Genomic DNA, 16,503 nt, shown 5'->3' on the forward strand with positions numbered 1-16,503 from the left:
TCTCCTTATTGCTACTCTTCCATGATACATGGGAACAAGGATGGAGCAATCTTTTTCCTTCACAAACGTTAAGTGCAATCATCATTAAACAAATCATTGAATGAAGAATGCAAAAATCCAACATTTAACATGGCCAACAATATGTTTGCAAGTAATACCAAACCTCTTATCCAAAATATTCAAAAGAGCCATATTCTACAACTCTGTATCTAATGGAACTAATTCTAGCATAGTAACAACATTCCCGTTGCAATGCAACTTGTAGTTTGAGCTCTACTTATCAAATATGTAACCCAACGCTTTTGCCTTTGCTTGAAATTGGTACAATACTGTGGACTTGGACTCATGGAACCAATTGTCTTCTTTATGACCAAAATAAATAACACAATTGGTGAAATTGATTTCTCCAAGAAATACGAGGGATGCATATATTTCACTCATTGGAAATGCTTAATAATCAAGAAACAAAACTAATCCTTCACATATAGGTTTCTCGTGTATACACTTAGCTTCAACTCACACTTTTTAATGTAATAAATACTTATAAATCTAATGCCTTTCCCTAATAATTGGAAGGACAGATACAAAGCTTTCACATACAAGTTTTAATTCTGAAACTTATTTAAGTCTTCAAACAAATTGGATTAAATATCAATAATACAACCTCCCAACAAAGAAAACATTGTTGGACTTCACATAATTGCAAAATTGTGGCAACCCAAAAATTAATTAGAAATGTTGAAGCGTGCATTTAATAATTCATTCACCATCCCATGACCACCTTGAACCAACAATCAAGATATCGTCAAGAAAGAGAGACGAGACACTTTCCCAAACAATGGATGCCCCACACAAATTGTACAACTCGGTCTGACTACAAGACATAAGGAACAATCGCTCATGAGTAGTGTACAATCTATACGACCTCAAAATTCCATGAAATGACATAAGGAACAATCACTCACAAGTGTACAATCTATACAACCTCAAAATTCCATGAAATGATTGCGTATGAATTGCTAAAGGTGCGTACAATCCATAAGAGAGGCGTATGTTCTTAATTTGTCCATCAACTGTTGTATATATGCTTATCTTGGATGTGAACGACCTATTAATGGATTATTTCTTGAATACAATGAGTAGAAATAGTAATCTGGTTGAAAAGCTGCAACAACTACATGATTGCATTAATTAATTTCATTTAATAATTCATTCACCATCCCACGACCATCTCCATCCAACAATCAAGATATCATCAAGAAAGAGAGACAATATCATTTCCCAAACAATGGATGCCCCTAACAAATTGTACAACTCAGTATGGCTACAAGACATAAGGAACAATCACCCATGAGTAGTGTACAATCTATATGACCTCAAAATTCCATGAAATGATTGCATATGAATTACTAAAGGTGCTTACAATCCATAAGAGAGGTGTATGGTCTCAATTTGTCCATCAACTGTTGTATATAGGCTTATCTTGGATGAGAACGACCTATTAATGGATCATTTATTGAATACAATGAGTAGAAATAGTAATTTGGTTGAAAATATGCAACAACTACATGATTGCAATAACTAATTTCATTTAATAATTCACTCACCATCCCATGACCATCTCCACCCAACAATCAAGATATCGTCAAGAAAGAGAAACAATTCCATTTCCCAAACAATGGATGCCCCACATAAATTGTACAACCTGGTATGGCTACAAGACATAAGGAACAATCACCCATGAGTAGTGTACAATCTACATGCCCTCAAAATTCCATGAAATGATTGCATATGAATTGCTAAAGGTTCGTAATCCATAGGAGAGGCGTATGGTCTCAATTTGTCCATCAACTATTGTATATAGGCTTATCTTGGATGCGAACGACCTATTAATGGATTATTTCTTGAATATAATGAGTAGAAATAGTAATCTGGTTGAAAGATGCAACAACTACATGATTGCAATAATTAATCTCATTCAATCAATTGAATTGAAGGTTTGGATTCTCTTGCTATTGGATTTCAACAATTGCCCATGGATAATGCCAAATTTTGACTGAACACAATAGAGGTATAATTGGGAATGGATTCTCACATAATTAAAACAACATGTCAAACAATTAGATGTATAAGATTGCTTTCAATAACTCACATACTAAATCCAATGCAAAGTTTAACATCAATTCCACACATATTTTCCCCTGACAATCCATGAAATTTGCTTTCAATAACTCACATACTAAATCCAATGCAAAGTTTAACATCAATTCCACACATATTTTCCCCTAACAATCCATGAAATGCAACTATAAATGAAAGTCCACCACATAATGATAAAATCACACACGTAATTGATACATAGATTTCACCATGGAAAATTGGATGGAAAAACCAACATTTGAATAGTTGTTTGATTGCGCCGAGCTAAGTACAGGGGAGATGTGTAGGTGTAATGTAAACAAGTATGTATGTATGTCAAGGGAGATGTGTAGGTGTAATGTAAACAAGTATGTATGTATGTCAACATTTTCAAATTTCGACTCAATATGTTGAATTTATATTTATGTACATGTTATTTCCATCCAATTTTTAGGTAGATTCTTGCTTAAATTACAATGGGAAGTAATTGATTGTAACATGAATATGGACTATCTTCAAGGAATTTATTTTTGGATTAGAAAATATTACACAAATTTCTAAAATTCGACATGAATATTGGAAACATATCCATAAATTATGGCATAAAATATGTGATGTAGTTATCCATATGGCATTATATTATGCAAAGTTTACAATAAGTCCTTCAAGTTATGGTTCAATCAAATGTTTGAAAAATATTTTTTTTTACTAGTATTGAAAAACATTTTTTTCTCTCAAGGTTAAACATAATAAGATAGTTGCACTGGTCAATGCTAAACTAATAATGATCAACTCACAAATCAAAGAGTCCTCCCTTAGGAGGAACTAATAATGATTTTGTAACCAATAACCATGGGCTGATATTATGGCTTAATAATACCACATACAAAAAAACCATAACTTATTTCACAATCAAAATAATTTATAAATGTTTTATTTTAATTTAACTTTATAACATTTTTCAATTAAATCTAAAAGAAAAATGTTATATTTTTTATGTGTATCTAAACCCTCTACCTTCACTAATAAAATGAAAAATGAGAATAATTTTATATATAGAGATGTGAAAACTATATAATACGAGCCTATATCCATCAAATCTTTTGAGATGAAAACCTTTTTTAGAGTGAAAAGAGATTTGACCCCTATGGACACTTGGTAGATAGAGAGTTAAGATAAAACTAGGTTGGTTTTATTTTAACAATCTTTGTTTTACAATGCAAGGTGTAAGCTCATGGACCATTCAACAATTTACATTTCCCATTTGCATCCTCATATCTTGGCCAACAAAGAGCGAAAGCTCTTTAAGAGTGAAAGTACAACAAGAAATAGGGAGAGCTATGGTAATGAGAAGGCCAATAAGCCTCACATTTCATTTCTAATTTCTAAGTGTTTTTCTCTTATTTTTCATTTTTTTTTCAAAATTATTCTTATTGGTCTATTTTCACTTGTTTCATTTTACACTTGTGTTGTCCTTAATATTTTATATAACATCATCAATTGCATGCACATATCGAGCCTTACAACCATTCGTTTGTTCATATCCATTTCAAAGAAAAAAACAACACAATACACATAGAAAACCCAAACATTAGTCCCCTTAAGATCCCATGTTCAAGCTTCACAGGGAGGGTAAGAGCTAATTGTGGGGATAAAAACTGTCTAAGGGGTGTTCAAGCTTGATTGAGTCTCACACATTCTTGGTGACAACATCCTAATGTTGGACATATTATTCTTTCATCTAATATATGAACTAGCTCCGACCTAGGCTCAATCTAACTATGAAAAAAATAGAAAAACTAAGCTAAAAATTTAAATAATAGCTTAGCTAATGAGTAAAGAAAAATAAATAAATTCAACCACAATTAAACACTAAAAAGTTAACAATTTGACTAATAAATAAATAAACCCAAAAATAATTAAACATCTAAATTCTCAAAATGTAATAAACTTTAGCAACGAATTCAAATTTATAATTCTTTCACAGTTTTATTTTATTCATAAATCCATCCTACTTAACTATCTCTAAATAAATTGACAACTTAAAAAAAAAAATCCTAAAATACACTAAATTAATGAAAATCAATTTTTTTTATTAAAAGTAAATTTCACATAAATTTATAAACCAGATGAAACTTTACATAAACATTATACATTTAAAAAAAACATTCTTCACTCTCTTATGAAGCTTTCCTTCGAATATTGTAGTGATTATGATGATATGGAGCTTTAATTCAATTTTTGACTACTTAAATTATTCAAATTAGCAAAACTCTAATGACAATATTCTAATGTAGTGAATCTTTTTTATTCTTTAGATGTTTGAAATTGAAATTTATTTTTCATTGTAATTTTTATTGTTTAGTTAAGGACTAATTTTCATCAACTCCATTATAAAATTAATAAAGTTTCGAAAAAACTAAAAATATCACAAAGAAAAATATTTTTTTTTGTTATTCAGGAAAAATGGAAACAGAATGTATCTTTGTGTAGCAGCTATTTACCATATGTGAACACAAGCAGAGAATCATGTTTCCTATCAGAAGAATATCTTAAAACAATATAATAGATATAGGGCTTAGAGAGAGAATCATGTTTCCTATCAGAGGAATATTTTAAAACAATGTAATAGATATAGGGCTTAGAGAGGGTTTATGTTCATGAGCAGCGTAGAGCAGAGACCCTATAGAGATATAGAGAGGGTTTATGTTCATGAGCAGCATAGAGAAGCAGAGAAAGAGAGAGCAGTAAGCAAGAGGCAACCATCCAGACATGGGAAAGAAGAAAAGTTTCGTGAACAAGAAGAACTCTGCAACATTCCGTTTGGTTTACAGAGATTCACCGTCGACTTTCTCTGATCCATTCGGGTTTTTAAACGACGGTGAGAGGGTTTTCACGCGGGTCGACGAAGGCACAAGCTACGTTCCGGGCTTCACAGACGATGACCCTCGCGCCAATTTAGAAGAGGGAGAAACTGACTCCATCTTTGCAGACGCCGACGAAGATTCAGGTGAGGAAGCCAACATCAGGCCCAAGAAAGATAAATATAAGAGCACTCATCCGATCCCCCATGGATCGAACAATGGGCAAGGGCAAGGCCCTCTGCCTGATCACATCAGAAAAGAAATCATAGAGCTCGGTTTTCCTGACGATGGCTACAATTATCTCATGCATATGAGGGAAATCAGGGCTTCTGGAGGGGGTTCTGCCTTTGTTCCCTGCAGGAAACCTAGGCTGGAATCCATACGACCAGATGTCAAGGTAACGCAGAAGGCCTTGTTTTGGTTGGGTAGCAAAATTTTATTTTAGTTTATTTTATTTTTTTCCTTTTTAGCTGGAACGTATGCTTGTGCACTACTCCATTAAATGGCCTCTGCCTCTTCGGAACAAAGATATACATAAATTTCAAAAGATCGAAGGTGTGGAGCACCCAATTAAAACCGATATGAAGCAAGTCTGATTCAGACCTATCACTGTTCCTAATTTCCTGTGTTTTTCTAGTAGAGTATTGACTGGCATATCACCCTATGAAGAACAAACAGAAAATGCGCATTTACTGATTGTTTAGTCAAAATATTTTCATACTTTGCTTCCTCCTGGGCTGTTTGTTTCTTTAGCTTCTTCGCCCGACCGGAAATCCTTGTTTCACGTTTCCTTCTGGACCAAGATTAGCATTGCCTGCAGGAGTTCTCTTGGCTAGACCATTTAACTTTTAGCGAGACGCTCTAAGAGTTGCTTTTGCCCTCCCACTTTATACCTTCACTGGATGTACTCTGTTAGTCGCTTGGAGCTACTTCTGTGGGCATTTGTTGGACATCAATTTTTTTTATCTTATTTAATCTTGTAGCTGGCTTGTCTAACAGTTTCTTTGGTTTGCTGCTAATACGAAGCCCATTGTGCATTTACCTGCTCAATCAGGTATCTGATGTGCCTCTGATGTTCTGCCACCACATATTTCCCTACCTCAAATCTTCTTTTAAATGTTACATACATGTCCTCACATGGCTGATTTTACTCCTGCAACTTTCAATTTATACCACGACCTCGCGGAATTATTTTGAGGGAATTCAGTGGCAGCTTTCAGAGTAGCCTTCCTATTTATCCCGACTTGTTTTTCTGCCTTTCGCTAATTTGGCAATGTGGCAAGAAGAAAAGGAGAGTGTTCTGAATTTGGGGATGCTTTCTTAGTCACAATCTTGGAGGGATGACCTCACAGACTTCCTCAAGCCCAGCGTTTTCCTTTATCTTTAATTCCTCTTACCTCCAGCTTCATTCCGTCATTAGCCCTTTGATCTGCCTTCCCATTAATTTTCTTGGCCACCCGAAAGAAGCTTCTCACCTCAAAGATGTGCAGGAGTTGTGGGATTTTGTTAATTATTTTCTCCGAGGGAATATTTGGGAGCTAATCTGACCTTTTAGCATTTTGACGGTCAGAGCAAAGTCTCTAACTCCAATTTTTCACTCAACGTGTGCTTCTTTAAAAGAGACATATCTTGGCGGACTGCCAATGGGTCAGCAGCATCATTCGATGTTGCCCCAGCTCCCAGGTTAATGGTGCAAGGGTAAATCTGCCAGCACCTGATGGCCCTGGGTTTCCTTTTGTTGCACCATTGAAAAAAATGAGTACCCTGCTTCGGGATCAATTGACCGGGTTTCTTTATCCTGTCAGATTGAGTTTCCAACTGTTTTGAAGGGTTTGATTCTGCAATAACTGTGGTGGGTTGGGAAGCATGCCCTCCCTTGCTTTGACTCTAGTCTCTTCCTAACCAGTTGAGCTCAACTGCCTGTATAACTGGTGATTGAAGTTAAGTTTTGCATTGGATCTGATGCTTTCCACTGACAGAGATACAACAGCCAATGCTATTTCCCTTGCCCCCGATTTCTGATTCTGTAAAACAGCTATGTTGCTGGCTGTCCAAAGTTTACCGATAATAAAGTGAGGGCTTGTCTGTCGTAACTTTGCCAGCAGGGTTTTTCTTTTATAAAGGGAGGAGACATGTGCCTTCCAATTTAGCAAAAGATCAGACCAACTATCACATTTAGGGAGGGAGTGGATTAGTCTATTGGAGACTTACCACCAATGAGAGAGTATAGGGAAGCCAGGGAGGTACCTGCACTGTTTGGGAGGGATATTCTGCAATGTTCAAAGCCAGTTCAGAGCCTGTGGCTAACCAAGTTTATGGAAAATCAATTGGGACAAGCCAAGTATTACAAAGGTAAATTTCATCAGCTAATTACTCTCTTGCAACAGATCTAACTGCAAAGAATTTGCAGAAAAACACATAATTGGCACATTTTTTTATGTTGGAGAGAAGAGAGTGCTCCTCTCATCTTTGCTGGGACTGCTCTGATAAGAAGCATCTGACCGGGAAAGTGGAGCCATTCCTCTCATTCTGATCGGCAGGGCTTTCCAGACCTCTTCAAGATTTCTTGAATGGGGATACAGAGGTGACAATGTTGCCAACTGCCTTCTGTGTTCCAACTAGATCTACCAGCAATCTGGCATCCCCTCCCTTCAAGCCAGTTGGGGGGTGTGTGCCAATTCCGGGAGGCTTTCCAAAAAGGGGTTCCAAAATCTTATCTTTCATCCTAATATCAAAGACATTTCCTAGAGGCCCTCATAAGGAATCTTTGGTCACCTATAGAGAATTTTTAACCCATTTCTCATGGGAGAGCCATGAATTCTTCGGAAAGCCATTTCCAGACACCTTCTGTCAGATGTCTGGAAGTATTTCTTCACCAGAATCTCCTTCCGCCATCTGTTTTTCCCCAATGCCTAATTCAAAATGATCCTGTTGCCCATGGCTAAGTTCAATTTTATGGGGTCCTTTATGTTAAAAATCAGAAAGGCAGAAAGATTTTCTTATATTTGTAATTACTTGTGATATTCTTTTAGTTTTATTATTATTATTATTATTTTACATCAAACAATCATCAAATCAAAACATGAATATCAATGACACCAGATGTAGGCTCTCAGCCAGGGCTAAAACCCCCCTCTAGGGGAAAACCCAGTGAAACTCTTCCACTAATCAAATTGAGATAGGCCAAGACCTTAGACCAAACCAAAAGACCTTCCTCCTCCACCAAGTCAGCCTTCCAAGATGATTCGACAAACTTCAGTAGTGTCCTTTTGTCCAACAACTTCAGTCCAGCAACAATCCTAGCTACTTCATAATTTCGATCCCCAACTACTTCAGAATTTCGGCCCAGCTACAGTACCGCAATTTAGGCCCTTCCAACAACCCATCAACTTAGCACGTGTGAGACAAGGAGAGAGAAAATTTGACTTCTTATGCTTGAAAAAGACTCCCTTTTTCCTTCATGTTCCTTGAATTTCGTACCCTTTTTCTTGTTCCAACAACTGCAGGTCGAACATGTTGTGGATGTGTTCCAAATGAGTCAAGTTGCTGCCCTTTTATAGTGGTTGTGTGAGCTCGAATTCCTTTGATGAGGCCGACTTGTCTTCTTTGAGGATGACTTGGTGGGGGGGGGGGGCTAAATGACCTATTTTACATAAAAATAATTTTTTTTTCTTGATTGATAAAGCCCAAGAAGAGTCTTTTATGATGACATTGACAAGGACACTTGACATAAACCCATGCTTTAATAAGTCAAATTTCTTTTGACAAATACATTACACCATGACTCAAATACAATTATGAAGACCGATACTAGTTACATTTTTAAACACTTTATCCCAAATCCCCCCAGAGACATTGGCTGAAGTACTCTTTCCCATTTTAATAGGTTCATTTTTCTTCTGCCATCTGTTCGCTCTCCCTTCCAAAGAAAAGATCTTATTAGCTTGCCAATCATCATTTGAAATATTGCTAGAGTAGTGAAATACAAGCAAAGAAATAATGGAAATGCATATAAAATTGATTTAAACAACACCATTCACTTATGTATTGAGCATTTGGGATCCCAAGCCGTGATTTTCCTTTTTCTCTTTTCAAGAATTGCCATCTAGGGATTTTTCTTATGAATAAATAGGGTCGTGGGGGTCCCTAAATACGTGAAGGATCTCTAGGGGAGGTCAATTGCAAATTCTAGCTCTCTTGTAAGTTTCCCAAGCTCAAATGCTTGGGCATACCATCCATGCAACATACACTTTTTCTTGTAAATTGCTCCACCCAAAGCATATAGATTTTAAATAGAGATCCATGATTACCTTGAATCTTTGGGCTATCATCAAGAAGGCTCTTCCAAGGAGGGGTGCATCAGTTGTGAATAGTGCATAATTTGAGGCTCTCAACCCTCAAACTATTTTGATTCCACGAAGGAAATCTTGGTGCCTGGCCTTTTCCGGGCTTAACCCTAAAGCCTCAACCATTATGGTAGCTAGGTATAATGGTAGAGAACAACCTTGCCTTAAGCCGGTAGAGGGCTACAGAAGCATGACCTAATCCACTGAATGAAGTTGAAGAAAAACCAAAATTTCCAACACAACAAATAAAGGCTATGTTAATTTCCGTTGAACCTAGCACCCAACAATTCATTATCCTGGTAGATTGCATATCTATCGTATGAAAAAACGACTAATTTCTTAACTTAATTAGAAAAAGCTAAATTCCACATAATCGGTCTCAATCACAATGACACATAGATTTTGCCCAATCAATAACTCTTCATTTAAATCTGAACTTACTTGGGCTCTCATCCTAGTATAATGGCCCAATTGAGAAATTTACATATACAGTATGCCTTGGATATGATCTAGCAGATTAGGCCCTAGATTAGTCTTCTATCTCTTTGGCTAATCTGGATCTCTAGTACTTTAGCCCACCTAGAACTTCCTTCCACCCGACACACTAGAGTATCACACTATTGACTTAAGAAAATACCTCTCTCAAAGGCTAGTGTTGTTGTATGGTGTGTGTTCTCCTCTCTAGCCTTGCGTTTATAACTTTACCTAAGCTAAATCCCTAACCTAATCTCCAAAGTGATTGATGATCAAGATTAGATATCACCTCACTTGAGATTAACAATTGAGATTAAACATTATCACTAAAGTAATTTACTTTAATTTTCCTATTATGTTCTTTTTTGAAGTTTAAAACTTAGGCAAAGTTACATTAGCAACTTGTTCACACTTGAGCAAGTGTCCTAAGGAGATTTGTGGGCGACTTCTTGCATGCCTGGACACTTATGCCTGTGGAGAAGTAATGCTCAAGCTATGAACATTAACACTCCCTTTCAGCTAGAGAGGTATTTTTGTGCCCTGGAACTGGCGTGGATCTTGGAGTTGCATTTGTTGCCATGGCTACTCTCGTTGAATTGGAAGCCTTTCTTGCCACCTGGTTCAGAAACATCCTCGAATTTCTGTTTCCCTTGGATTGGTTCCTAGAATACTTTTGCTCTTGAACATCTTGTAAGGTTATCTCATACCAAGGGACCTTCTTGTCAGGCTTGGAGGAATTTGCTAACTGCTCCTCCCCACCTGAACATGAAGGTCAATTCCCTCAGAGTTGCTCAACCTTTAGAGTTACTTGCTTCTTGTTCTCTGTTACTGCTTTTTTTTCTCCATTGCTTGAACAGGCTGACCCTTTAGCCTATACAAGTTGCTCTCACTAACTCTAATGATGTGGCCATTGTATGAATTAGATCCCATGGGTTTGATCAGTGCATGTCCATCTTGGAATGCCACACCAAACTCCTTCTCTATTATAGAGACTGAGAGCAAACTCCACCTAAGTTTTGGCGCCCATAACACGTCCTTCACTTCCAACTTGCCTCTTGACCCAAGCTGGAATATCATTGTTCCAACCCCCTTCACTGCATGTTTGGTATCAACACCAAATTGTACATTCTGTTTTGAGTCCCACTAGGTCGGGCTGTCAAAAAGCTCATTGCCCCTGTCATATGCTGTGTGGCTCCATTAACTAGCAACCATGCATCCATTGATAAGGTGCTTGAGGAAAGTTAGGAAACAAGTGTGAACTCAGTTTCAAGCTTTTTGGCAAACTCTTCTGGAGCTTTTGCTGATGCAGCTATAGTTGATTGCATGGTCTTTTCGCCCTTCTTCCTCTTTGGATATTGTGAAGGATAGTGTCACGTCTTATGACACATAAAACACTTGACCTTAGTCAAGTCCTTCTACTTATTTGGTTGTGAGGTTGACTCCTCACTTCCGCTGCTCGAACCTTTGTTCCTCATTGCCCGATTGGCAAGAGCAAGATTCTCATCATCCCCGCTCTTATGTTGTCCACTAGACAATGATTTCTCCCATATTTCCTTCTGAGTGAAGTCAACAACATTTGCAATTTTTAAGAATCGATCGATACTCAAATTTTATTTCACAAAAAGGACATTTAGTCCAAAACATTGACTTGTAATGGAATTCATCTTTCATTCAAAATCCCTTTTATAACTTAGATTATAACTCGGTTTTATAGCTTTTTAATTGAAACTTTAGAACTCCCTTTTTGTCTTTTTTAAGTCACTTCTCATAATATAATAAAATATCCTTATTATTATTATTTTTATATACTTTACAGAAAAATAATTTAATAAAGCTTTCATTGGGTACTTTTTAGATTTATAGCCTTTTTTGTTAAAAAATGATTGATAAGAGAATACTCTTATAATGACCCTCGTGATGGTTTACTTATCTCATTGTCTAGTCATGAGTGAAGCGGTATGTTCCTTTTGACTTTTCATTAATTTATTGTTTATTATTATATTATTATTGTTTTTTTTTATGTTTATAAAATTGCCCTTCCCTTAAAAATTGCTTTGCTCTCAAAGCAAGGGTAATGAGGGGCATTGTTTGTGAACATTTTCTATTTACCATGATGAGTCTTCTTTTAGGAGGTTTTTTCATGTGATAAAATATTCTTTGATGGTTATGGAATCTTGATTTTATTTAAGTCCTTCTTTCTTGTCTGTGAGGTTGCCTCCACTCTCTTACGCTTGCCCTTGTTGGTTCCTTTGCCTTTACCCTTATTTGCCTGACGAAATAAGGCTAGTTTCTCATCACCACCCTTCTTGTTAGCCTTTGACTCCATCCAAGTCTCCTCTTGTATACAATCATCCTAAAGCCTCTCAAAGTAGGAAGGTTTTCCCGACTGCAAATACCTTTGAAAAACGGTTTCCATGAAGCTGGGAAACCATTCAATGTCATGTTCACTAGCTCTGCATCTGCAACTCTATCCCTAACTGTTTCAAGTTGATCATGAATCTGTGTGGTCTTCATAAGGTAACTGGCAACTCTGTTTGATTTGGTCATCTCTATGGATCTAAATTTGTTCATATCTGTTTATGTTCTGACTCTGGAAAAAACTAACTAGTGCATCAAACATCTCCTTTGCTGTATTCATCTTGGATGCATGAGTGACCAGATGGTCCTTTATGGCATCCAATATCATCTGCTTGGCCTTCATTTCCTTTTTGTCGTGAGGTACTAAGTCCTGGGCATTTGTAGGCAGAGTCACAACATACTTGACAATATCCCAGAGGTCATGCTTTTTTAGTTGGAGTGTAAGTCTCACTTTCCATGCTATGAAGTTTGAAGCACCATCCAATCTCTTCTTAAACTGCAGGTATGCTACTGCCATCTTTGAGATTTGTTGCCAAAACTCACAATATTTATTTTTATTTTGAAATTCTCTTATTGCTGCTCCTTCCCTGCAGGCTGCAATAGATTTATTGAAGAAAATCCCTAAGAATCTCAATCAGAGATCAAACTCTAATGCCATGTTAGAATTTCAAGCCCCAGGTGACTAATGTCTTTATGATCCCAATCAAAGAAATAGATCATTGAATGTAATTAACGCTGGAATTAAATTTCATACCATGGCATCGATCACACAATATCTACAAATTAGATAGCGGAAGCATAAAACATAGATTCTCACATATGTAGGTAATGACTTCAAATCAGCTGTTCAAACTTCATTTCTTTAAAAAATACTTACAAGGAAGCCTCTGCACACTATTCAAAAAAATAGCATGCATGGATACCAAAAAATGCATTGAATTTGAGCTTCTACAAGCTCTTTGAAAGGCCCAGCTGCTGAAAGATATCAAGAACAATAATTCTATGCTGTACAGCATTGCTGTACGGGTTGCATGACTGCTGTACAACGTTGCTGCATACTGCCTGGGAATGACTCTTCCTTGGCTGCCTGCTCTCTCTCTCTCTCTCTTTCTTAACTGCTCAAGGGTGTAAGAAAGCTTTTCTACCTTGCCTCATCTTTATACCTTTCCTCATCTTTATACTTTTTGCGGTGAATATATTTTTAAGATTTCTCCTGCTCTAGGTACAATTCCAGACGACTGCTAAATATGCAGCTTTCACCTTTTTACTAAAGTGAATTACAAAATAGAACTACTTTTTGGATATATATATATTTTTAATTTTTTTTTTCGAAAATATCTTGAACTGCTTCTCACATGTGCACATTGAACATGTTCAGAAGTTCCTGTCTGAGCTATAATTCTCATCAACATCATACATAGTGCCCAAGGCATCTCACATCCCTTGACAGTCTTATTCTTGATGATACAAAGAATTAGGGGATCCTCCACAGAATCCAACAATACTCCCTTTGCATTCTCTTTTTTTAGTTTTTTTGGTTCAGCTAGACTATCCAAGGGGTTTGAACTTCACACTAGGAGTGCCGTAACAGTACAACAAATCATTGACTGTTCTAAGCCGTGTGGGCTGCTCCCTTTGCATTTTTGTTATACTTTGCCAAACCATTTAGATTTGTAGGCAGGCAGTCTGACCTTCATCTCCAAAAGGTACGATAAGTTTGTTGCTTCTAGGAGGTTTTGCGATCTGTGCCTCCACAGTACGAAGGTGGAAGAACCCTTTAGATGATCACACTCATGCATACTGGGATTGCTATTTCTGCAGCTCTGCAACAACCTTAGCAAACAAATTACTGAACACAAAAATCTTATCCGTGGCTTATAAGTGCAGATCACCCATCTCTTATCAAACTTGGTATTCCAATCATTGGAAGATCTTAGGCACCAACACCCTTTCAACCCTTCTCAAATCCACATGTGCCAATCACTGTCACATATTTGCTTCAATTTCTGAAGCTACTTGGGCTTCACACCCTAAAATCCTCTGATACTGTTCTACCCTAGACATAGAATCAACATACTGGAGTCTGGAAGATTTCAGATACACCACTCTGATAGTATGTTGAAATTCTCAGCAGATGGTAGCTGTCCTAGCAATCTGACCTAAACTACCTACTTACGATAAAAGAAATTGAAAGTACTATCTAAACTGCAATCTGATCTTTACGAGGAACTGAAACACATCATATTGAAAATTGCCACACCAAGTGCAACTGGGCCAAAACTCTAATCACATCACTGCTTTATTTCTCTGAAAACAGGGAATATTTGAAACTTCAAATCCTATCTCTAATCAGTTTTGCTCTCTACTGAACTGAATGAATAAGAATATAGACCTTGCCTTTTTAAATAGAGGTGGAGGCTAGGGTTGCACGATAAAATAACCTGATTCTGGGCACCTAGGTTAGAGTGCCCAGCCTGCCTGCATATATGCCATGTGTTGGCCACCTAGAGAACTGCCTCTAGATTGGAGTAGGCTACACATGCACCTCACCTTTATCCTCTCCTTGCGATCAACACCCTATCTCTCTAAAGACTGGGAGTCCACCAATCTAGTGCTCTTTTCCTTAAATCTGACTCACAAATAGGAAAGCAATTCAAAAATAGAATTGAAGCCAATTTGCTGAGTTCAGAATGACAACTAATATAATAAAGTAAGTGCTGTTCTAATTTCGTGATAGCTGTTACAACTGGAAGAAATTTGTGGATGGCACATGCATGTTAGAGCAAGGTTAATTGGGAGTGGGAACAGAAGCAGGGATCGGGAGCGTGGAGTGACATTTTCAAAAGGTCCTGGTTCGGGAGTGAATCAGGGGCGAATTTTTATACAATATATATTTTTTGTATATTTTGATGCATATTTTTCAACAAAAGCATGTAGCATGGATTAAACCATATAACATCAATCAATTAGAAGTTATAATCTTTATCAACCACATCCACAAGTTAGTAACATACAACATATCGAGTCTCATGATTCATCAATCTTAAATTTTCAAGCTTTCAAAATTCAATATATAAAATTTATCATCATTGATCACTAAGGCTGTAACTTGTAGCCTTGTAACCATTACCAATACCATTACCAAGTAACCAAACGATAACAAAGGATATCTAACATGAAATGAATTGTTTCAACTTTCAACTTTTACGAAGCATGAGATTCATAATTCATAACCAATGAGTTATAATTGCCAATTTCAAACTTAAATTGTCATATATTGTTTACAAAATATATCATAATAAATATGAAAGAGTCAAAAGTTATAAAAACTACTAGCAACTAGAAAAGACAAGTAAATCCATTATCTATTGCTAATGCTTGGGCCTCTTGCCACCACGAGAAATGTCTAATTTTTGAGAAGTTCGTGGTGGTCTACTGGGAGTCTCCTCTCGCATAGTTGGACGACTATAACCAGAAGGCACATGACCTCCAAGTGAGGATGTAGATGTAGATGGAGGTGGCGGCAACAAATGCAAAGATTGTGCACATAAACCAAACCTTCTGCCCTGTTTTCATTGAGTATGTTTCTTCTCACATTATGGATAAAGCTATAGGTGCTCCAACACCTCTCTGCAGAAGAAGTATTTACAACCTGTGAAAGGACTTTTTTTGCCAATTTTGGCAAAAGTCCCTATCCGCCATACGCGCCCCACCATGTGATAACATCAAATCTGTCCCTATCTTCCATTGCTTGTAAAGAACCGAACACTCCAGTGCTAATGAAGTATTTTCCTAATTCAAGACCCAATCTAGCACACTCCTCCCTGTCAGGGACCAACTTGTGTAATGCTGCCATATACCCATTTTGTACTTCTAGATTTGTATGGGTTTTGGCTCTATCCTCACTCCTAGGTGTAGGTTTGCCCAACCAAGATGGAGAGTATTATTTTGGCGTAAGGATATATGCCAAGGCATGTAGTGGAACATTAAGTTTATCCCACTGTGCACACACAAATTTGTGAATAATATCGTACAAGTTGGGATCTTTTTCTTGAACAATATCTTTTATTTTCCTTGACATGTTATCCATCTGCTCATACACCTCCCCAATCACTAATGCATATGTATTTGCAAAATGAATCATGTTATAAATGGCTTGGTGAATTGCAAAACTTCCCTCACACGTGCCCAAAACAGACCATCAAGAGCAGTGTTCTCCACCTCTTCAAAACCTTGCTTGTCAACTGCGGTTGGAGCCTTGTCCTTTAATACCTGCCAGTGTTGACTTGATACCATGCTAGCCAATGATTCTCTTACCTTCA

At 37.0% G+C, this 16,503-nt stretch overlaps 1 protein-coding gene across 1 annotated transcript in view; it reads left to right on the forward strand.

The window, feature by feature from the left end:
• Positions 1 to 4,702: 4,702 nt before the first annotated feature.
• LOC149242074 (Low temperature viability protein) overlaps positions 4,703 to 16,503 on the forward strand; it is a 66,795-nt gene continuing 54,994 nt past the window's right edge. The window contains exon 1 of the mRNA XM_089374163.1: positions 4,703 to 5,400. Within this exon, the coding sequence (XP_089230289.1) occupies positions 4,912 to 5,400 (489 nt within the window). The 5' untranslated portion in view covers positions 4,703 to 4,911. The remainder of the gene's footprint in view (positions 5,401 to 16,503) is intronic.

The sequence above is a fragment of the Pinus tabuliformis genome, chromosome 8 (assembly GCF_031772625.1).
Source record: "Pinus tabuliformis cultivar Carrire ecotype Pingquan chromosome 8, CPIR1, whole genome shotgun sequence".
Classification (NCBI taxonomy): Eukaryota; Viridiplantae; Streptophyta; class Pinopsida; order Pinales; family Pinaceae; genus Pinus; species Pinus tabuliformis.